The sequence below is a fragment of the Salvia miltiorrhiza genome, chromosome 4, assembly GCF_028751815.1.
Source record: "Salvia miltiorrhiza cultivar Shanhuang (shh) chromosome 4, IMPLAD_Smil_shh, whole genome shotgun sequence".
NCBI lineage: Eukaryota > Viridiplantae > Streptophyta > Magnoliopsida > Lamiales > Lamiaceae > Salvia > Salvia miltiorrhiza.
In genome coordinates this window covers 22,317,287-22,340,990 of record NC_080390.1, presented here as the reverse complement: position 1 = coordinate 22,340,990, position 23,704 = coordinate 22,317,287, and the positions used below count along the sequence as shown (strand labels likewise).

The 23,704-nt window shown below is 39.0% G+C and overlaps 1 protein-coding gene and 2 long non-coding RNA genes across 3 annotated transcripts; 2 read left to right on the top strand and 1 right to left on the bottom strand.

The window, feature by feature from the left end:
• The first annotated feature begins 9,091 nt into the window (after positions 1–9,091).
• LOC131019420 (NAC domain-containing protein 104-like) lies at positions 9,092–10,582 on the top strand. The gene is made up of 3 exons (XM_057947964.1): positions 9,092–9,437; positions 9,500–9,771; positions 10,308–10,582. Exons 1-3 carry the CDS (start codon positions 9,275–9,277, stop codon positions 10,449–10,451), a joined length of 579 nt encoding a protein of 192 aa, XP_057803947.1. The 5' UTR covers positions 9,092–9,274; the 3' UTR covers positions 10,452–10,582.
• An 8,089-nt stretch (positions 10,583–18,671) lies between these two features.
• Positions 18,672–19,820, bottom strand: LOC131019419 (uncharacterized). The gene is made up of 2 exons (XR_009100255.1): positions 19,523–19,820; positions 18,672–18,998 (listed from the first exon to the last, which is right to left on the bottom strand). It is a non-coding gene; the product is annotated as an uncharacterized LOC131019419 (long non-coding RNA).
• On the top strand, positions 18,956–22,273 carry LOC131019418 (uncharacterized). Its single transcript, XR_009100254.1, has 3 exons — positions 18,956–19,081; positions 21,298–21,360; positions 22,056–22,273. It is a non-coding gene; the product is annotated as an uncharacterized LOC131019418 (long non-coding RNA).
• Positions 22,274–23,704: the final 1,431 nt, after the last annotated feature.

The window sequence follows — 23,704 nt, the reverse complement described above, 5'->3', positions numbered from 1 at the left end:
TATGAGACAAAGAAGATGGCTAGAATTGGTCAAGGACTATGATTGTGGAATCAATTATCATCCAGGCAAAGCCAACGTCGTGGCAGATGCCTTAAGCAGAATGGAACGAGTCAAGTTAGGATGTATCCTAACTAAGGAAAATGACTTGGTCAGGGAATTTGAAAGGTTAAGGTTGGAAGTGGTATTTCCGCCGCAAACCACAGATTTGATCATGGCGACACTCAGTGTTACCCCCGATCTAAGATCGAGGATTGTTAGTATGCAAAGAGAGGATGAGAAATTGGAAAGATTGCGAGTGAAAATCCATACCGAGAAGCTTGAGTCATACCAAGAAGCAGCAGATAATGCATTGATGTTTGAGGGAAGAATCTGTGTACCCAATGATGAGAAATTAAGAAATGAAATCATGAGCGAGGCTCATGACACGCCTTACGCAGCACACCCGGGAGGTACGAAGATGTACCAAGACTTAAAAGCAAGATTTTGGTGGGAAGGCATGAAGCGAGACATAGCTTCGTTTGTAGAACGATGTTTAGCTTGTCAGCAAGTAAAGGCGTTGCACCAACGACCTTATGGCAAATTACAACCGTTAGAAATTCCAGAATGGAAATGGGACCACATTGCCATGGACTTTGTCACTGCTTTGCCAAAGTCGAGTAAAGGGAATACCGCTATTTGGGTGATCATAGATAGATTGACGAAAGGTGCTTACTTCATACCGATTCATGTCACTCGTGGTTCTGAAAAGTTAGCTCAAATATACATTCGTGACTGTAGTGTTAGATAGAGATGCAAAGTTTACCTCACGTTTTTGGATGAGCTTACACAGGGAATTGGGTACTAAGTTGAATTTTAGCACAGCATTTCATCCACAGATGGATGGGCAGTCCGAAAGAACTATACAAGTTTTGGAAGATATGATTCGGACTGTAGTGTTAGATAGAGGAGCTCAATGGGAACAAGTGTTACCCCTGATTGAATTTGCCTACAATAATAGTTTCCAAACGACTATTAACATGGCACCATATGAAGCCCTCTATGGAAGAAAATGTAGATCTCCGCTTTATTGGGATGAAGTAGGAGAAAGAAAAGTGTTAGGACCTGATGCAGTGGAAGAAATGATCACAACTGTGAGACAAATTCGGCAACGAATTAAAGAAGCTCAAGATCGCCAAAAATCTTATGCCAACACTAGACGCACAGAGATTCAATTTGAAGTGGGAAGTAAAGTCTTTTTGAAAGTTTCCCCTCTCGAGGGATTCACCGATTCAGTATAAAAGGAAAGCTCAAGCCTAGATTTATTGGCCCATACGACGTATTGGAAAAAGTAGGCCCTGTTGCCTATAGACTCGCGTTACCTCCAAATTTCGCGAATGTTCACAATGTCTTTCACGTGTCGCAATTGAGAAAATACGTGTTTGACCCGAAGCATGTTATTCATCGAGAGGATATATCTCTTGAACCGGACCTGAAATATGAAGAAAGGCCCGAAGCTGTGTTGGATAGAAAGATCCAACAATTGAGAAATAAGTCAATTGCCTTGGTCAAAATACAATGGAGACATCACGGGCAAGAAGAAGCAACTTGGGAATTGGAGGATAAAATGAAGGAAAAGTATCCAGAATTGTTTTCCGAAGGTGAGATTTCAAATTTCGGGACGAAATTTTTTTAAGGCGGTAAGGATGTAACACCCCGTATTTTGAGAAGCTATTTGTGCCCTAGCTCGTATTTAAATTGAGTTTAAATAGTAGCTAGAGGAATTATGCACGTGGGCGAATAATCGAGATAAGAATTTTTTTGAGATTAATAGGAGGCGATATTATTTTCGCGGGCCTTATAAATCCTATTATTTGAGAGACATATCTTCGCCCTATATTTAAATTATATGTGAGATTAATATTTTACGTGGTAGAATATTCACATATGATTTGTTGATGCATTGTTATTATGATATTAGTAATATCATAATTGAGATATATTTTCTTGGATATATTCCTATACACTAAATAAGAGTTAATTATCCAAGCATTTATATATATATATCTCACGCTCCCTCTCGATTTCTCTTCCCCTCACTCCCCTCGATTTCTCTTCCCCTCACTCCCCTCGATTCCTCTTCCCCTCACTTCTCTCGATTCCTCTGTCTCTCTCGATCTCTCTGTCTCTCTCGATCTCTCTGTCTCTTCTCGACTCCTCTGCTCTTCTCGACTCCTCTGCTCTTCTCGACTTCTCTGCTCTTTTCGATCTCTCTGCTCCTCTCGATTCCTCTTCTCTTCTCGATCTCTCTTCCTCTCTCTCTCGATCGATCTCTCTTCCCCCTCTCTCTCTCACTCGATCTCTCTTCTCCTATCACTCTCTCTCGGTCTCTACCTCTCCCTCACATTCTTCTCTTTCTCCTCCTTAAATGAGACTCACCTGCACCATTAACCACTCCCCTAAAAAGGCTAACCTATCTAGCCAACACAATCCCCATTTTTAAGCTCACACATGCACATGCACGAGCTTCTCTCCCTCCCCCCCCTTGCTCGATCTCTCTCTTATCATTCTCCTGCACCATTAAGAGGATGACATCCTCACCATTTATTATCCTAGTTATTGCAAGATACTCATTAATGAAGCAAATCACACCCTCAAATCACCTCATCAAAGCAAGCTCTCATCTTCTCTTTCCCTCCCCCCCCCCCCCTCCTCCCTTATTTTCGGCAGCCTCCACTCCTCACTCCACCACACTTCTCTCTTTGTTTCACCATTTTTGGAAAGAGTTAAGGAAGCCAAAAGTCTTCTACCTTCACACTAAAGTCATCAAGTGTGCTCCAATCTTCAAGCACAAGCTCCAAGCATACTACGCATCATCTTCTACTCCACCTCCATTGATCTTGTTGGTAGCAACCTCAATCCTCCTCTTATGTTATGTATATATTTTCATGATGTATAAGCATGTATATTGAAGCATATTGAAGCATGATAGTCCCCTCTCTACTCTTATGTATTTCGATAATGTTGGTAAAAGAAAGCATATGAACTCCTTCAAACTTTCCACTACTTCTCATATGCTCATACACACGTCTACATGTTAGATGCATGAGAAAGAAAGAGATACTTCTTGAAAACCCTTGAGAGGGTTATATGTTATGACAATTGAAGCATGATGAGTTATTAGTGAGAAAATGCATGAGCATGATAGTGAAATCACAGATCTATGATTATATGTGTAAATGTTGTTATTTCAACCATTTTGAGAAGTTTTCTTACGTTCTGGACTGATCAGTCGATGAGGTTTCTCTCGTCCAAAATTCTTCACAATTTTACAGTGTGTAGATATATGTGTCTTGTAAGCTCTGGTAAAATTTCAAGTCATTTGGACTTCGTTTACTACCTTTTTAAAATGTAAAACTTTTACTGCACATTTCCGCCGGAAATCTAGAAAGGCAGTCCCTTGAGTCACACTTTTCAGTGATTAGTTGAGTATTTTTTTTTTTTGCAATGAAAAAGATTTCAAGTTCATAGTGTGACTTTTAAGTCACTTGTGTATTGAGATAATTCATATATATATATATATAATGGATTGGTTGAGTAATTGGAAGCATGAATGACTATGTGATTTTTATGAGTGCTATTTACCTAGGATTGAGAGTCTTTTAATTGGATAAGATATCCAATTAAATTGGGAGGTCCAATTGGGTAAATAGTAGAGAAGTTATAAGATGAGATTAAGCATTGATGCAAGTATAAGTATTAGATATTAGTTAGATTAATTTCTAACTAGAGTTTATTTTGTCACATGGCAATCTAAACCACGTGCGCCACCAAAGGTTCGAGTGACGGCCGGCGTTAGTACAACTCTGAGCGTTACGTCATCGACCCCTGAGACAGGTGGGCTTTATTCTAACTCTGTTATGGCTAGCTACCATGATAATGAGTTCAAATGCAAAATCTTATGAAGATGAAGCATGTTGAAGCATTATTGATGAATCTTATGAAAATGAAGCATGTTGAAGCATTATTGATGAGTATTATGAAAATTGTCATCTTGCCATATTTATTATTGATGAGAATGAGATGTGGTATGTTGCCTCTATGAAAGACATGACTATGATCATGATGCAAGATATCGGCCTTTAACTGATTTATATGACAGTAAAGGTTTTGTGCGCAGAGGTGATCGTGAGCCGTCTCTAGTCGGCCGGTCACGGTGATTTGAAGGAGGCCTCCTTCTCTTCACCTAGTATATATATGTTATATGAGTTATCATAGTTGGCACATACCTGAATATAATGTCTGCAGACTAATGATATTATTATGATGATGCAAATGAGTTTATGACAGAAAAACATGAACATGTATTTCAAATCTCATAAAATCCTGTTGATGCATTGAAAAGGGCAAGATTGACATATAGCTCTAAGAGCAACATTTCAATTATTTCCGGCATGAGTCCACTGAGTGCTTTTTGGTACTCAGCCCTGCATGTATTTCTAAATGTGCAGGTCTGGCTTGGCACGAGGATGGGTGAAGGCTGTTGGAATTGTCAGTTGGCAGTGTCTTTTCTATGTCTCATATTTATCTTATATGCTTTGACTCTATAAGAATTTGAACTCCCTGTTATATGTCTTCACACATATAGTAACGCATATCGCTGCACAACTCTGACGAAACTTTATTTAATTTACTTATGCCTGTAATATCCCATAAGGGAAATACTTCTTAAACCCTTGCTAAGTTTCAACTGCTTATTATGTTTCACCCAAGCGAGTAATTATTTTGGGTCTTAAAACCTTTCTTGAAAATTAGTAAATTGCAAATGCTTCCGCTAATACAAGATGTATTTCTATTTCTTTCACTATTTCTTTTATTAGTCGTACGATACTTGGTATACGCTATCACTGGCTATATCGGGCTGCGACACGAGTATAGTGATTTATCTTTGCACCAATGATCGAGTGTCTAGTTCATGTTTAGTGATTCAAACTCAAGTCAAGATTGTTTTGTTATTTGATTTATCTACATTGTTATTTCAGTTTTAGTTGAAAACCCCGTTCTGCCCATAAGCACGTTGTGGTCAGAACACTGCAGAATACAAAACCCTTTTAGTGACACCCTTGCAGGAGAAGTTACTTCTCAGTTCCCTGTGGATTCGACTCTGGACTTACCACTAGCTAGTCTGGTTGTGGGCACAGGATATTTTATTTGCGCGAAGCTAAAACGACGGCATCGTCACCAACATAAAGTGGCCTTCTGGGCATTCCGACGACATGATTCGGGAGAAGGCCCAAACTCTCTATGCTTTGCGGAGCAAAGGCGGTGCCTTCAAATAGTGGAATGCATGAAAAATACTCCGGATGAACCGAAAGTTCAAGAGCTTGTACCTCGACGGAGACGTGCATTCCTCCAAGAGGACAAAGACGAGTAAGAGCGGCAGCTTCACCACCTCGACTTCGGGCGAGGAAATCTCATCTTCTCGCCCAATTGGAAACAAAGCGGCGAAGGTGGCGGTGAGAGTGGCGAAGGGGAAGGGAAAGGAGAAAGGCTCGACGTCACAAGGCTCGGAGGGTCCACCCGAATGCAAAGAGTATATGGCGAATACCGACGCCAAGCTCGATAGAATGATCAATGAGTACGCCACGAAGAATGCCCTCAAGAAGGAGATCCACAATGATCGAATACCGCCAACATGACGTCGGAGCAGTGAGAAATCCATGCCCAACGGGTGGCAAAAATTCTAGAATGACAAAGGGGTGGCAATTAGCAAGTTTTAAATTTATGTAATTTTTAATTATGTCTTTAGTTTTTTTTGGGGGGGGGGGTTTAAATTAATGCAATTTAAATTTCAAGTAATTGTGTTATTTAAGTTGGTGTAATTTAAATTAAATAAAATGGTAAATATCATATTAAACCTTGAACTATTCCTGCTTTATCAAAAATACCCTGGAAGTTTTGAAATGCTCTCTAAACCCTCAAAGTATCAGGGTTTTATCAAATATATCCCACATCTATTTTCCGGTCACCAGAAACGTGATGTAGCTCGCCGGATGACATAGTATAATTTAAATTCTATTTTTTTAAAATCCATGTCCTTTTATATTCTATTTTTTTAATCCATGTCATCCATACTATTCCCCTCTCTCTCTCTGCGTTTCCCCCCCTCTCTCTTCTCCGGTGCCGGCGAGGTCGGCTATTCTTCTTCCTTTCCCCTTTCTTCCCTTTCTTTCCTACATCTAATTCCCCAAATTCTGCATCAAACACCTAGGAATTGGATTTAAGACTCTCCTTTTCGGATGAGACTTTCTCTCTCTATTCTATATCTGTATCCGCACACACCAGAGCTTCAGTTTAGGCACCAAAACCAACGTAAACATAAAAAAACACAACCCCAAAACAACAAATCCCATGTTCTCTAGAATCTTGTAAAAGAAAATTAAAAATAAATCGAACTCGGACTGCTTCAATTCGATTGCTGCTGCGGCAATGACGAGGAGGTGCTCGTATTGCAGCCACAACGGGCACAATTCCCGCACGTGTCCGAATCGAGGAGTGAAGCTTTTTGGGGTCCGATTGACTGATGGTTCGATTCGGAAGAGCGCTAGTATGGGTAATTTGACCCATTACGTGGGTGGCGGCGGCGGGAGAGGGAGCGCCACGCCAGTTTGCGGCTGCTCATGACTCTCCGGCGGACACCCCCGACCACCCCCTCTGCTGGCTCCGTCGTCGTCGACTGCTACACGTCTGAAGACTACGTTGCTGGCTCTTCTTACAGCCGGGAAAGGAAGAAAGGTTTTAATTTCAATTCCTTTTAATTCTACATCAAAAACCTAGGAAATGGATTTTAGAATTTGGGGAATTAGATGTAGGAAAGAGAGGAAAGAAAGAGGAAGGGAAGAAGAGGAGTTGGTCTCGCCGTGCCGGAGGCGGCGAAAACCGGCGACACTCACCGGAGAAAAGAGAGAGAGAGAGATGGTAGAGAGAGAGGTAGAGGAAACGCAGAGAGAGAGAGAGGGAGAGAGAGAATGGATGACATGGATTTAAAAAATAGAATATAAAATTACATGGATTTTTAAAAAATACTAGAATTTAAATTACACTGTGTCATCCGGCGAGCCACGTCACGTTTTTGGTGACCAAAAAATAGATGCGGGATATATTTGATAACACTATGATACTTTGAGGGTTTAGAGAGCATTTGGAAACTTACAGGGTATTTTTGATAAAGCGAAAATAGTTCAAAGTTTAATATGATATTTACCCTAAATAAAAAATACAAAAATTAAAATTAATGGATATGAGTAAGTGTGAGTCTCCCCAATGCATGCCACTTACTCATAAATGGCCCCCTACACTATTAAGTTAGCTTCTTACTCAACTGATGTGATTTGTCTCATGAAAACATGCATCATTGCCAACAAGCCATGTTAATTGTAGGCTAAAAATTAGCGGAATCTAATCGGATCCCGAAAACAGTGCTTCAAACAGTGCTTCTGCAAATTAAAATCAATGTCTTTAAATCATATAATGCAAACGTAATGATATGTTTTCCTTAAAAGTGCATAACGAAGAATTTCAAACAACCTCATCATGTACATTTTGAGATTGTTCATGCACTTATGTTTCAACCTCAATTGATTTCCCTTGAATCAATACAGTTATGCCTCGATATACATATTTGAAAGGTTCAATTAGTCAAATTGCTTGCATAATTAATGCGTCTCATTAATGAACCAAATCATCACTAACAAACATTAGTGGCTAACATTTTTTCACAAATTAAAAACCACAGTTAGATCATAAATGCCATTGTAGTTTATCAAACTCAGTCTCATTATCAGCAAGTAAGAAACAAGCGGTGTTGTAACTAGTTGAGCCGGATATTACAAGTTTGAGCTCTGCTCGATCGTTTAAAAATTTAGGTGTATGAGCTCAGTTCGAGCTTTTGCCTTATTAATCGAATTTAGCTCGCCATATAATTATTATCAAGCTTAAATTTGATCCGTGTGATACTTGATAATGTCGTATTCGAATCAAATATTCGTATAAATATTATTCCAGCTCGAGTTCGTTAAAAATTCATGCATGAAAGACTTGAAAAATATTGAGAATGTGCTCTTACTCAACCGGTAATCTAGAACAAATATATTTTTTAGATTAAGACTCGTACACTGACTTGATTGAAGCTTCATCACGAACATATTCGCGGACAAATAAATTTGAACATATCTGCAAGCCCAATGAGCCAAACACCATCATATTCAAACTCGACTCGATATGATTATCAAAATATCAACTCATTTATCATCGAATCGAACTTCAAATGAATTAGAACTTCAAATAGTTATTTAGAATCTTAAAAACATGAAAGAAACTCAAAATGAAATAAAAATTTGGAGAAACTTAATTATTGTTAATAATGGGGTTTTGGGCACACCGAAGATCGTAGGGTCCATAATCTGGAGTGAGGGGAATAGTGCCACGTGTACGGGTGGAGATGGTTGATGATATAAGCATGAAGTGTGATGATTACGGACATTATCACACAAGCAAATATACCCCTCTTGTCCCATACATGTACCATACAATCACAAATTAAGTCAACATGATTTCCACACACAATACAAAGAAAGTTCCCTCCAGGCCCAACACCCACCGTTTCCGTCACCCGCCGCCTTGGAATATACACCAAAATCCCTTTAGATTTTGCATAAAAATCAACCATAGTTTGACATTCATTTTTACACAAATTTTGTTAAATCCAACAACTATTTAATGTTTCATCACTCTCAACTTTTAGTATCCATTTTTCTCTTTTTGATCGTTTCATATTTTAATATCCATTTATATTTTTAGTAAAAGTAGATGAGATCCTTGCTCTGCTTAAATTATTTTAACACTCACATATAAAATAAGACTCTTATTTCACTCACAATACATTCAACCACTTTATTGAAATTCGTGTCACTTTTAAATAGATACTAAAAGCAGAGAAAGTAGATATTTCAGCCTTGTATACATCATCAGTTAGATTTAATAGCAGCAAAAGTAAAAAATAAATAAATAAATATACCATCCGCCCGGGAAAAACCCAAAAACAATCCCATGCTTAAATCTTTGATGGTGGTGCTGGTGATCAAAACAGATACACCTTCCATTTCACGTCAGTTCCAACATTCTCTCTCATCCCCCCTTCTCTCTCTCTCTCACTATAAATATCGTAACACCTCTATATATCATCTCATTAATTCTCGTTCAAATATTTGACATATATACATATAGAAAAGTTACGCAAATGGGAGATAACAACTTGAACATGCCGCCCGGTTTCCGGTTCTACCCGACGGACGAGGAGCTGGTGGTCCATTTCCTCCACCGCAAGGCGGCCCTGCTGCCCTGCCACCCGGATGTCATCCCTGACCTCGACCTTTACCCTTACGATCCATGGGACTTGCACGGTAATATTTATTTAACTAATCAATTCTCTCATTTGCCATTAAAACAAGTTATGCAATTGCAGGTAAAGCAATGTGCGAGGGCAACAAGTGGTACTTCTACAGTAGAAGAACGACACAGAGTAGAGTTGGTGGGAGTGGATACTGGCAGCCAATAGGAGTTGAGGAAGCCATATATTCAGGTGGGCAGAGAGTTGGGATGAAGAAATGCAATGCATTCTACGTAGGGCAGCAGCCTTCTCAAGGAGTCAAAACCAATTGGATAATGCACGAATACAGACTCTCCGATTCCACTTCCTCCAATAGATCATCGTCCAGAAGAAGAAGTTCCAAAATCGTAAGTTTCATCTACATGTTGTCACAATTTATAAAAATCGAACTAATAAAATATTCACTCTTATTCAAAATAAATATCTTTATTTCTTATTTCATTATTATCTCTACTAGCTCACCCAAAATGCACATTCTTCACTCTTCATTAATTACAAATTAAGTAGGAGTATTTTTTTAGGAAGTAACTTTTGGCAAACAAACTTTTTCTTCATTTTGTGTACACGAAGTGACATATATTTTGAAAATAAAGGAGTATCCATTATGCTATTATCAAGATAAAAAAATGGCCACTAAAAGAAAAGATAAAAATAGTTATTCGTACAATTATTATTATTATTATTCACTCTTACGAAAAAATTCATTAGTCAGGAATTAATCATATTTTAATTATAATTTATAATCATGAAGCATTTTAGTGGTAAATTTGAGGCAAAGCAATACTTTAAGCCAAAAAAATACTAATTTTTTTGATTTTATTTTACAATAATAAAAGAAATATTTTAATATATTAACTCTTTTATTTATGTATGAAATGTACAGGATTACAGCAAATGGGTAGTTTGCCGAGTGTACGAGCGCAACTGCGATAGCGATGATGACGATGGGACGCAGCTATCGTGCTTGGATGAAGTTTTCCTGTCGCTTGATGATCTTGATGAAATCAGCTTGCCAAATTATAGTTAGGTCAAGATTATAAGAAAAAAAAAATGGAATTAGCTAGTATATATTTTAACTATTTATATATATATGTTGGGGCTAGCTAGCTAGTTCATTAGTGGAATATGCAAATGTTAATGTATCTTTTTCTCTCTCTCTCTCTCATTAGTTACAAATGGGAAATTATGCTGTGACAATCTGCGTAATGTGACATTAATTTGAATCAAGTTGAATTACAGTAAACATTTCATTTGACATAAAAATTATGAAGTTTATATTTAATTTATAAAATAATTATACTAATTACTTTCGTGATTTTGTAAATGCATTATAGTTGCGCTTCGTTTGAGATTCAAATTCAAGATTACGAAAGTATATTAGATACTTATTTTATAAATTAATTAGGTATAAATACTTTGTATATTTTCTGGAGAGGGACATACTTTATACGTACAAATTGTTCACCATTTTTACATTAATTTGAGGTTTATATTTTAACAACTCCTAAATTGAATCTATAGCAACTTTGAAACTAAATTAAGAGCCACGTGGGATTTTTAATTTCGGAGGGGATGACACGTGTGATTAGTGTGTTTGAGAGTGCATGCAAAGGCAGCCACCCACAAGCAATATTCCCACATAAAAGATACTCCCTCCGTCCACCAAAAATATGTCACTTTACTTTCGACACGGATTTTAATAAAATGTTAGTGGAGTTGGTAGTGGAGTAAGGGTCCCACTTTAAATGTGAGTGGAATGGTGTGGACCATACTACTAAAAATGGATGTGACATATTTTTTGTGGACGGACTGAAAAAAGAAATTGTGGCATATTTTTGGTGGACGGAGGGAGTAAGAAGGTAGATTAACTGATGGCTACTGTGTGTGTGTGAGACCCACAGGCTATTGCTTCTAAATTCTGTATAAATTGATGGGATGATTTGGGATTCTCACGTGCGGAGGGACACAGATTATTGAGCAAGAGATATTGGCTTATGTGGGGCCCAATGCCCATCTTCTTGGCCCTTTGGTTTTTTGAGGAACTTTTTATCATAGGAATTTATTTTTGTTATATATTGTTTGGTTGTTTCTTCATGTTGATTAGCCTTTTCTATTTTATTTTTCCTTTCCTTTTTATTGGCTTTTATGTGATATGATGGCCATTTGGTAGTTGTCTTGTTTATCACAAACTTAAGGAATGCATTTTTCTTTTTCAATCTGTGGCTGATTACACCAGCATTACATCATCTATGATGCAACCACAGCTTTTAAATTCTATTAATATTGGATAATACATATAAAAATTCTATTAATATTGGATAATACATATAATCTCTCATAATTTTATTTAGTAAAACTTAATATGTTGTTAGACATTTAATCCTAAACAAGTGAAAAGAATCTCCAAAAACAAAATGTAAGTTAGGAATTCCAAAACTTATTTAACTCTAATTAAACATTTCACCATTATACTTCCTAATTGTTGTTTTTTTTTTCATATAGTATGAGATTTGCAATATTTTCATTTAATCCGTGGGCAACGGTGGTTTTGGATCCTATATGAGGTGTGAACGACAGCACAAAACCTCATAAATTGATGATCCTAAAAAATATTTAGGTCCGTCTGTATAGATATGTTTATTTTATTTGTTTAATTCTAAATTAGTAATACTCCATCTGTCCCATTACAAATATTTTATTTTTCATAATAGAATGTTTCATTATAAATATCTCATTTTTTTTTGGCAACATATTATCACTCTATTTTTAATATTTAAATAATTTCCATCAATTTACTTTATCTATTAATTACATATTTCTTGCCTAAAAATAATGAGATGACTGTAATGGGACATAGGGAATATAATTTATCAAGTATCTTAACATGATTGCTAATATGTGTGGTTTTAACCCATGTGATAATGGGTTCGAACTTTATGTGTATTATTTTTGTAATGTTTTATTGGGTTCAATCTTGGCAAAATTTAAGGATTGAAAAACAATTGAGTATAGCCAGTTTCTAAATTTTGCACAAGACCCATGTTACATTATTCCCACCCCGACCCCGTCTATGTCCCTTAAAGATGTAGACTTTAAATACAACCTTGACCAAATACTTAGTGTAATTAGTAAGCAACTTTATACTTGGACTTCTAAGTCACCATGTGTTTAAACATCTAACACACATGGACTTCAAATATGTCCCACGTTGTTGAAGTTCCTAATCAAGACAAAATAAGCTATACACTAAATAACTTTAATTTATAGCAATCTTTCAAGTACAAAATGTATCAAATAAGCTAAGAATATATGCAGACTATTATCGAATTAGTCCCACAAAACTTCTCATATTTTTAATAATAATTAACAATTAAATTTTGAAAATTATACTACAATGAGTTCGAATTTAAAATTTTTAATTAGACATTAATTATTTTATCGCTAAGTGAATACATACGGATAACTATTTATCTCTTTTGTATGGTACATAGTACTGATATTGGAATAAATTTTTTGCATAAAGATTATGATTTTTTCATGGAAAGAAAAACCAAACTTGACATGTCACACTAATCTTGTCCGTTAAGCACATGTATCTGTATAGGTACAGCTGACAGGTCACAATTTACACATGTTGAATTCCCATCGCAAATTTCAAACCAAACTTCCAACTTGCTTTCAACATATATTATATGCACTAGTGCAACTAAATTTGTTGGCCAAATTGGTGCGGATGGGATCCTCTGTCCTATAATTTAGTATGTATTATTGTGTATTATTTTTATTCTCTTTATATTATAATTATTTTTTTATTAAAATAAAAATTATTATTATATTATGAACTCTAACTAATAGTTATCACTAAAAATTGAAATTTTTAAAAACTATATACCCTAACTTTGAGTTAATTAACCCAAATAATCTATTATTAATACAAATAAATATATAAAAAAAATTATAAATCCTACTTGGATGAGTGAATCCTTGTTAATTATCTTTGTATTATATTAAAGTATAATAAATTAAAATTGAAGAAAAAAATAATTAAAAATTATACCAAATTAAGAGTGGTACATGGTGGTACACACTAAATTGTGGGACAGATGATCTCATTTGAAATAGGTGGATTTATCCTTTACACATGTGCATTTATTTTTCAAATTGGTGGATTTATGTTGTACACACGTGCATTTATCTTTTATTATCAGAGCATCCACAACGCCTACACGATAGCAGCTTACTCGTGTAAGTCTGCTATCGTGTAAGCGTTGCGGGCGCAGCTTACACGAGGGCTACACGTTCTATCGTGCAGCCCTTTAAACGGTCGATTATAGGCGCGTGTATAAAAAAAATTCAAAAATTCGAATTTTATTCAAAATTGGCAGCTTTGACTCCGCGGTTTCCGTGCCATAATTTGACCGTTTGATTTTTTTTTTTTTTAATTTTTTCTTCTCTGTATAAATCCATCTTCCTCCTTCTTCTTCCTCACTTTCACTCCACAATTCTCCTTTTTCTTTCAATTTCTTTCCTTCTTCTTCCTCCTTCAAGCGCTTTCATCTTCTTTCTTCCGACAATGGCGGAATCCGACCACGGTTCTTCGTCTGATTCATCCGACTGTGTAGCTCATGCGATCATGGAGGAGATAGAGTTGCAGAAACAACTGCTTGCTCACATCTATACCTAGCCGGCGCCGGAGGCGGGACGTGTGAAACGTCCCCGGTCTTATGTCCACCGTGATAGAGAGGAAGCCCATCTACGTCTTATGCAAGACTACTTCAACGACAATCCAACGTACGGACCTACATTTTTCCGGCGGCGTTTTTGAATGCAAAAGGAGCTGTTCTTGCGCATCGTGGAGGCTGTTCAAGGTGAAGATACTTTCTTCCAGATGACCACTGATGCAATAGGTCGGGACTCTCTTTCCCCGTTGCAGAAATGCACGTCGGCTATCCGCCAGTTAGCCACCGGCGTCAGTGCAGATACTTTTGATGAGTATCTCAGAGTCGCCGACTCCACCGGGCGTGTATGCCTCAAGAAGTTCTGCAAGGCGGTCATCCGTGCTTTTGGAGCCCATTATCTGCGCCGTCCAACGCCGGAGGACATCACACGCCTTACCCAGATGCACGAGGCGCGACACGGATTTCCCGGGATGCTCGGGAGTCTTGATTGTATGCATTGGGGGTGGAAGAATTGCCCTAAGGCGTGGCATGGCGCATACATACGCGGGGATCAGGGAGAGCCCACCTTGATCTTAGAGGCCGTTGCATTCCACGATCTGTGGATTTGGCATGCCTTTTTCGGTGTCGCTGGTTCGAACAACGACATCAACCTTCTCAACCAGTCGCCTCTCTTCGCCGACGTGTTGGATGGAACTGCCCCGCCTGTGCTCTTTCAGGCGAACCATCGCTACTACCAGATGGGCTACTACTTGTGCGACGACATATATCCGGAGTGACGTTGCTTCGTCAAGAGTCCACCGATGGCGACAAATCAGAAGGAGGCGAGGTTCAAGAAGATGCAGGAATCGGCACGAAAGGATGTCGAACGTGCCTTTGGAGTCCTTCAAGCACGGTGGGGAATCATTCGCAGCCCCGCGCGGAATTGGTACTTGGAGCACCTCCGAGACATCATGTTGTGTTGCATCATTCTCCACAACATGATTGTGAAGCACGAAGGAGAAGGAGCAACCAACTGGAGAGATGACAACGTGGGACATGGGGCGTCTAGCAGTGACTCGACGGAGAGTGGTCGAGCAACCCAGTTTCATTCGAGGAATATGTCCAAAGAGATGCCCTTCTCCGAGATAGGCAGTTGCACGCCGCGCTCCAATATGATTTGATGGAGCATGTTTGGGCACGTTTCGGACCTCTAGGGCCGTAATAGTTATTTGTAGGATTTGTTTTTATTTTATTAAATTTTATGTAATTTTTAGGATTTCAAAATTAATGCAATTTAAATTTGAAGTAAATTGTGTAATTTAAATTTATGAAATTAAACTTAAATGAAAAATGGAAAAATCAAAACTAATGCTATCATGTAAGCTATCATGTAACCCCAATGCAGTATCTTTACACCATGTGGTCCCCCCCTCATAAAGTAGGCTATCATGTAAGCTATCATGTAACCCCATTGCGGATGCTCTAAATTTATAGTGAGAAAAAAAGTACATTTTTTAAAGGGTCAAAATTTAAAATACCCACCTCTATAACTTATCTATCAAAAATACCCACTTTCATAAAACACATATCAAACCTATCCAACTCATAATTAATGACAAAACTACCCTTTAACAAATCCTCTAGCAATTCATCATAATACAATTCCATGTTCAAATCGGAAATAGTCGGTGAAGACTTATCAGGCCCAACATGCTTCCGTAACAATTCGAAATAATTCTAAACATAAATCAACATTATACATTTCGCCGAATGGTCTTCTTCAGGAGTCAGTTCTTGTTGCGTTTTACGGACCGTCTGCCCCTAGGCTACGTCCAACCACGCACTCGCAAGAGATGGTTGCAACCTTCCTCCGTCACTAAGTTCTGACGTTGAATACTTTGTTGATAAATGAAAGAAAATTTTTCTACTCACCCGGAAAGTTGAGCAAAAACAAAACGTTTATAGAGGAATTATAAAATACTTAATTTATTTAATAAAATCTCCCTCAGGGAGGAGACAAATTTGTCTAGCTACTCATTAGTAGCTAATACTTGTGTACATAAAATTAAAAGAACTAAAACTTATAAAACTAAAACTTTGAAAACTAAAATATAAAATTACAAAGATAATTTTCTAGAGAGAGAGTGTGTTGTGTGAAGTTGTGATGATTTTTCGATGATCGCTTCCTCTCCAGAGCTCGGGGTTTTATAGAGGTCTGATGTCCTCTATAATTGCTTGGTAGTTGGCCTCGGATTCCTTCCTTCGTGGCCAGCTATCTTGGATGGTGACTGCCACCTTCTTTTGTCGGGAATAATGGCCAACACCAGTTGTGCCTTCACATGCATCCGTGGTCCCTCACTCCATTATTCATCTAATAATGCTGTGGTAGGGGCCTGCTGCTTTTCTTCCACTCAGTTTTGTCGGTTGAGTGGTCTCCCTGTATTTTTATTCCACTTTTGGTGAGGTAATCCGTCTTTTTCCTTCCACTCACTCTTGTCGTCTTCTTTTTGGTGAGTGGATTCTTTTTGGCGAGTCACATGACTCTTGTTTCCTTGTCGGGCTTCTTACTTTTTTGGTGGCCGAGGTGCTCGTCCACGTAGAGTCTTGTGCTTCTCATACTCATCGGACCGGAACTTCTTCTTGTTAGGCTTCGGGAGGAAGCCTTTTCCGAACTCCGGATCCTTCTGCGTGGGATACTCCGCGCAAATGTGATCTACCCAATGCCCTAGGTGAGCCATATTGCAGAACTTGTGATGGATTTCTTTGCTTTCCGCCATCTTGTTGCGCCAGAGTGTCTGTCTTTTCTCTTTAAAGGCCTTCTCGGCGAAGCTTGTAGTTGTTCCTGTCATGGTATTCAACAAGAACGATCCAAGTCCTGAATTATGAGAGAACTTGAATTTATACTTTACTTTGTCCATCTCCGTGAGACAGACCCATAATCCCCATGCACGCCTGGTGGAGATTTGATCCTCCAAAAAAGTAGGGACAATGGAGACTTGGTGATCTGGTGCCTTAATTTGGTTTAAGGCCTCCGTATCGGGTCTCTGAAGCTTAATAAAATGAAAAGCTTCGTGATTTCCCTTTCCTGCGGGTTCTAGTGCTGCACTTAGAAAATACAATTCCAGAACATCTCCCCTGTTAAGGGATGGATTGTTCGACCAGGCATCATAAACCGTCTCTTGGATCCACCTTGGTAGACCCTTGATTTCGTTGAATGCTGGTGATATAGTATAAACTGAGGCAAGCGCCCCAAATTCATACCACTCTTTGACCTCCTGAGGATTGGCTCCGGTGGTCATCCAAACACGAGGATATTTTCCTCCAACATTAATACGGCTATATCCCGGATTAATTCCCTTCCTGGTATTGAGCTTCTCCCATCTGGACTGGTACAACTGCCAAACAGGAGATATTTCAATAATATTAATATCAATCTTAGATTTGCCTGTCAGTGGCCTAAGATTGATCTCTCCCTCTTTAACCCCAGAGGTGGAAGGTTGACATGTTGGTTCGGGCGGTGAAGCCTTAGCAACATCTTCTTCTTGAGGATCCGGTTTTGACACCTTAGCCTCAGAACTTGTGCTAGGGGTACTTGAATCCCCTGCTACCGGTAATCCGGCCGGTACGGTAATGCCTGCTTCGATCAGAGGAGCCCTGATACCGCGCAGGAGCGGCTTGTGGATTGTATCATGAAGATTTATCATCTTCTTAATACGTTCTTGTATACGGTCAGATACTTTGGCTTCATCAGCCGTTTGTATCCTTCCAGCTTGTTTGGCATGGAAGTACACACTCTTGCCATTCTTGTTGTAGCATCTCCATGTTCTCTAGGAGCTGCCTCTGGTTTATGATGATGGTGTCAACCTCAGTTAGCTCCATCTCTTGTTAGGAAATCTACAAGAACATTATCATCAGATTTCAAAATGACAATATCAAAATCATAATATTGACATTCAGCTTGCCATCTTAGTAATCTAGCCTTTTCAGGTTTAGATTCAATTTTCTTGGTTAAGAAAGCCTTAACATTAGTGTTATCGACTTTCAAAATAAATTTCTTTGCCAGTAAGAATAGCGGCCATTTTTTGAACGCCTTTCGGACTGCATAGAACTCCTTCTCGTTGATGTGCCATCGCACAGCCTCACTGTCGGAAAAGAGCCCACTACAGTATCTGCATGGTTCTTCTCCATAAGGGGTGATTTTAGTGAGCATAGCTGTAGTAGCCCGCTCTTTTAATTATGATTAAAACCAGTAAATGCAATTTTTATAAATGAATCCAGTTTATAGTCCTGATTTTTTTATCAGAGATGGAGTATTATTTTAGCCGTATGCTTTTGTATGCATGAGAAAAATGCGACGAGGATTATTGAGCTATTCAATAATTATTATTTCCAAGTTATAACTGACTTAGCAAAGTCAAATTATTTATTAATCGAGAAACAGAAGCAGTTATATTTTATTAGTGCTACTAGAAGTCGAGGATTTATTCTGACAGCAAAGCAGATTAAATCTACGGATTTAATTTAAGTTATATTATAGTTTATCAAGTTAGCAGGCAAGGAAAAAGATATCAAACAGATACAGTAACAGATGATAGAGAATAGAAGCCAGTATATTATTATAGTTCACGAATACAGTCTACTTCCCAGCTTGGGGAAAATCATATAGTATATTACAAGGTTGAATTTACGTGGCCACCTTACTGCCACTCACTCTAGTTGGCACAACAATTAAAGAAGAGAGATAGAAATGTCCATAAAGTTAGTGGAAAGCAAAATAAGTGTGCTGCCACCCCACTACCTATTGCTCCCCACCTATTCAAACCACATCCACCATCTCGATTCTTTAAGGCTACTAGCCAACACTCCTTCAAGCAAACAATTCAGCAGCAACCTACCTCCATTCATTCTTTACTCACCTGTATTTGTTAAAGTAGCAACCTTATTTCAGTTCATCTCATACAAATCAACAACAACAGCCATCAACAACAAACAATTACAGGTATATACTACTATCTCAGTTTATTTTCTCAATTTATTCAAGCCACATACACTGTCATAATACCCAAGCATAGAACATGGATATCAACATGAATCTTGTTAACATCATTCACCTTAGCAACTAGAAGCTTAAACAGGAAACGAGTATATATATATGCACACAGGGACTTAGCAATCGAAATCAGTTTATGCTATATTTTCTTATCACACGAGGCAAGCAAGGAAAATTCTTGATACATTAGCAAATCACAGTGCCTAGTTTTAATCTCTAGCATAACCGATATGTATATATATAGAGAGATCAAGAGTATTACATCTCACTGTTTCAGAAAAGAAAATAGCAATAACACTTATGGGATTCATAGAGTATTAGATACCACAAGAATTCCTTTTACACAAAAATTGGGGATCGAACTTAGCTTTTGGGGGAAAGGGATTGTACCTGTTTCAATAAACGAGGAGGAGGGCGACTGCCCCTTGGCGGTGGCGGTGGCAGCGGCAGCCTCTGGCTTGCTACCTGCCGGACGAAAACAATGAGGGGAGCACGGAGACCTCGCCGATTCTTCAGTGGCGGCGACGGCTGATTTCTGAGGAAGAAGAGCAAGGGCTCGAGTACGGAGCAGCTTCCAACGACGTTACAGGGAGGCGGAGCGTCGAGCAACAACCTTGCCAATTTTAGGGCAAAGGCAGCGCGACGCCAACGGCGACTCCCGCCGGTTCACAGAGCAGCGGCAGACGAAGTCCAGCAGGCCGCGACTCCGGCGAAACAGCAGCAGTCGGCACTGACCACCGGACGAACAGCAGCAACTCCAGCCGGCGGCGACTCCAGGCGAAGCAGCAACCACTCCCAGACGACGACCGGTGCCGTTTGAGTCGCCGGATTCAGACGAGGATGTGACCGCGGCGCTGATTCCAGAGATAGGGCTCGACTGAGTTCTGCGAAGAGAGAGATAGAGGACGTCGCCGGGGTTTGACGCATCGGCATCCGAAGCAGACCGGAGCCGACGGCCGCTGAACAGCCAAGGAAGAAGGCGGCGCTGCTGTTTTGGAGAAAAAGAGAGACGAGATCGAGAGAGAGGACAGCGCCGGGACTTAGACGACGTCGGGGTAAGACTCGTCGCCGGTAGAAGCCAACCAAAGCAGACGGCAGCTGAGTGGTCGGAGAAGAAGGGCCGATCGAGCGCCGATTTTGAGGAAGGGAGCAAGCGGCTCCTTGAGAGAGAAAAGAAAGAGGCGTGCGTTTGTTTTGAAGAAAGAGAGGGACCGAATGGAGGAGATAAGGAAATGAGTTGGGCTAAAATTTTGGGCCATTCATTTAATTACTTGGGCTTGATTTATTTAGTTAATTTGGGTCATCCAATTATTTTTGTATTGGGCCAATTCTAATTTATTCAGTTGGGCCTAATTTTTAATGGGCCTCTTTCAACTAATTGATTATTGGGCTTGTTATTATATCCAATTGGGCCTTGTTTTATTTTTATGATTGGGCCACCTTTAATTGGTTTCGGAACAGGCTGAATTTTCATTAAACCAAGCCCAGTTATTTTATTCAGTTGGGCCTTATTTATTTATTCAGATGAGCCTTTATTATTTCATTTCAATTGGGCTGAATTATTAATTACAGCCGGGCCTAGCATACTTCATTTATTTGAGCCCAACTATTAGATTATTTATTCATTTGGGCCAAGATTTATTTACTTACTTAAGCCAAGGAATTATTTTCAATTGGGGCTTTCATATTAATTATTCAAGCCCATTTCTGCTTAATTAATTATTGTTTTGGACTTCAGATTTAAAGTGAGCTATCATTTTTTTCCATTAAAGCCACTGGTTTACTTAATTAATTGGCTACTCTCTTTTGAGCCGATTAATTATTTGAGGTTACATTAGTAATTATGTTTCTATCGAAAAGCCCGATAATTTCTACAAGGTCACACCTCGTTTAAAGCCGAGTTAGTCATTTTTCAATCAAGTACAAATGCGAGGTTTATTTCACGACTAGAATATTCCGATGAGGAAAGAAGAATCACAACTTTATTCGATCGCGTTAGACGAGGATTAGTTAAATCTATTAACGAGGATTAATAGTAGAATTCCCGATTATCGCTCAGAAAATTAGTACATGCATACCAGATTCATGCACAGTTAAATTACGCTTTCTCATTAATTAAGAATTTTCCTCGAGGCAATGTCTTATTTTATATTCTCGTGATTAAGGTCAAGCGCAAGAGTAAGAACTACACAAGGAGTTAGAGTACCTTAGCAAAACTTTGCTATCAGGTGGGCAATTTCTTACGCATAAATAAAATGATATGCAAGTGTTATGCTTTAAAATGCAAATTGGATCTTCAAGTGTGGTATGCTTTATTACGCTTAAATGAGTTAAGCTTTATTATGCTGCACGTTAAATAATTTACGCTGTGCTGTTTATACTATTTACGCCCTATGTAATTTACGCTTGATTACGCTTATTTACGCTTGAATGCTTTACGCTGATAAGTTTATGCTTATGTTTGATGCTTGCGTCTGTTGGGGGAGGCCTCCCTCAACAGTACGATGCCGTGTCCGTTGAGGAGGGCCTTCCTCACGGCGCGATGCCCGTGTCCGCTGAGAGAGGCCTCTCTCGCGGCGCGATGCCAGTATGCCAGTATGCCAGTGTTACAGCGTCTATTGGGGGAGGCCTCCCTCAATAGTACGATGCCGTGACCGCTGAGGGAGGCCCCCTCTCACGGTGCGATGCCCGTGTTCGTTGGGGAAGGCCTTCTCCACGACACGATGCTTGTTTATGATTGTTGATGATGAAGAATGCGCTCATGCTATTTATGAATTTGGAAATGTTTAATGAGCAAAGGATTTGAAAGAAACTTATGCCTCTTATGCGATGTTGTGTTTTGTTGTTGATGTTATGTTATATGTTTGGCAACTGCCCACTAAGTACTCTTGTACTTAGCCCTTCGTTGTTTATGTTTGTGCAGGTTGAGCTGTGATGGGCGATGAAGTATTGCTGAGTGGAGTTTTTGTCGAACTTAAAGTAGGCTCAGAAAGGATACATGTCTTCATACATGTATCTCAGTTATGCATTCCGCTGTAAACACTGATTATTTCAGTTACGCCTTCCGTTGCAAACTCTGATAATGTTTTAGCCAAGCCCCTAACGATGCCTTTTTCCTTTTTAAGGAATATTTCACGCGTATTCAAGCTCTTTGAGTATTCTTTTATGCACCCCTTTCTAATCCCGCTTCTTAATTTCCCTTCCCCAGTCATGGTTTTCCCGGATTAATTATCCTTAATTAAGGCCGGTCGTGACAGCTGCCCACCAGGAATCACTTGTGTCAGTATATAGGACTAAATCGTCCTCATCTTGGGGTATTGAAAGCTTTGGGAGATTTTTGCAAATCTCATTCAACCTTTTCATTCCCTCGCGATGCTCCTCCTTCCATATGAATGGAACATCTTTCTTCAGTAGTGGACTGAAGATTTTCCTATGCTCTGCAAGGTTTTTTATGAACATCCCTACAAAATTAACAACTCCAAGAAAGCTTTGGAGCTGCTTCTTCTCCTTGAGATTCTCTGGAAATTTCTGGACCTTTTCCACAATATGGTCTTGTAGAATTATTCCAAACTCGTCGATCTCGATCCCCAGAAACTCCATCTTCTGGGTGGCCACAACTGCCTTCTTTTCAGATAGCACTAGTCCTTCTTGTTGACAAACATCCGCAAAGATCTCCAGATGCCTGACATGCTCATGAATATTTTTTGATGCAATAAGAATATCATCAATATAAACAAACATGAATGAAGAATAATCTTTGAAAATATTATCCTTCTTCCTTTGGAATATCTGAGGCGGGTTGGCTAGCCCCATTGGCATGACATTCCAGACATAGTGTCCTTGTGGAGTTGAGAAGGCTGTGAATTTCTTACTCTCTTCTTCCATGCGAATCTGGTAAAATCCTGATTTGCAATCAAACTTTGAGAATACCTTCGCACTTCTGATGCAGTTGATGAGGTGTTCTCTGCTTGGGATGAAGTATCCGTCAAACTCAAGAATATCATTAATCCCTTTGTAATTAATGACCAATCTCGATTTTCCTCGTTTGATCTCCCCATGATTTCTCACCAGAAATCCAGGACTGCTGTAGGGCGAATTCCCTGGTTCAATCAACTTTAAATCAAGGTGTTCCTTGATTATACTCCTCATATCCTGCTGATCTTGAGTGTTCATCAGGATAGGTCTGAATCTTACAAACTCATGCTCCTTTCCAGTTTTAACTTTCAAGGTAGCTCTGAGCTGGTTCTTATCCCACCATGCCAAATGATCCTCGTGATAGCACTTCTGGATTCTTCTTTTGACATCGGCTATGAACACCTGTTCTTCTTCCCTAATATCTTTATGTGATATCAAGGAAACTTTGAGGATCTGTGTTTCTTCCTCGGAGAGATCTGGAAATCCCTCGGCTCTGCATTTGAGCAGAATGTCTCTGAATCTCCGTTGATCCTTCATTTGTTGTCTCCAGAGTCTGCCATCATCACCACGCTTGTTGCGGAATTTGACTGGCATCGAACGGTTAAAAGCTCATTCGAGCCTTTGCACAATGATTTTGTGGTCACAATTGGTTGTGAA

Bases quoted from the DNA above. Each gene is read 5' to 3' on its own strand.
- LOC131019420 (XM_057947964.1), top strand. From the start codon at position 9,275: ATGGGAGATAACAACTTGAACATGCCGCCCGGTTTCCGGTTCTACCCG. The intron at 9,438-9,499 runs GTAATATTTATT...ATGCAATTGCAG, and splicing joins CGATCCATGGGACTTGCACG to GTAAAGCAATGTGCGAGGGC. The intron at 9,772-10,307 runs GTAAGTTTCATC...TGAAATGTACAG, and splicing joins GAAGAAGAAGTTCCAAAATC to GATTACAGCAAATGGGTAGT.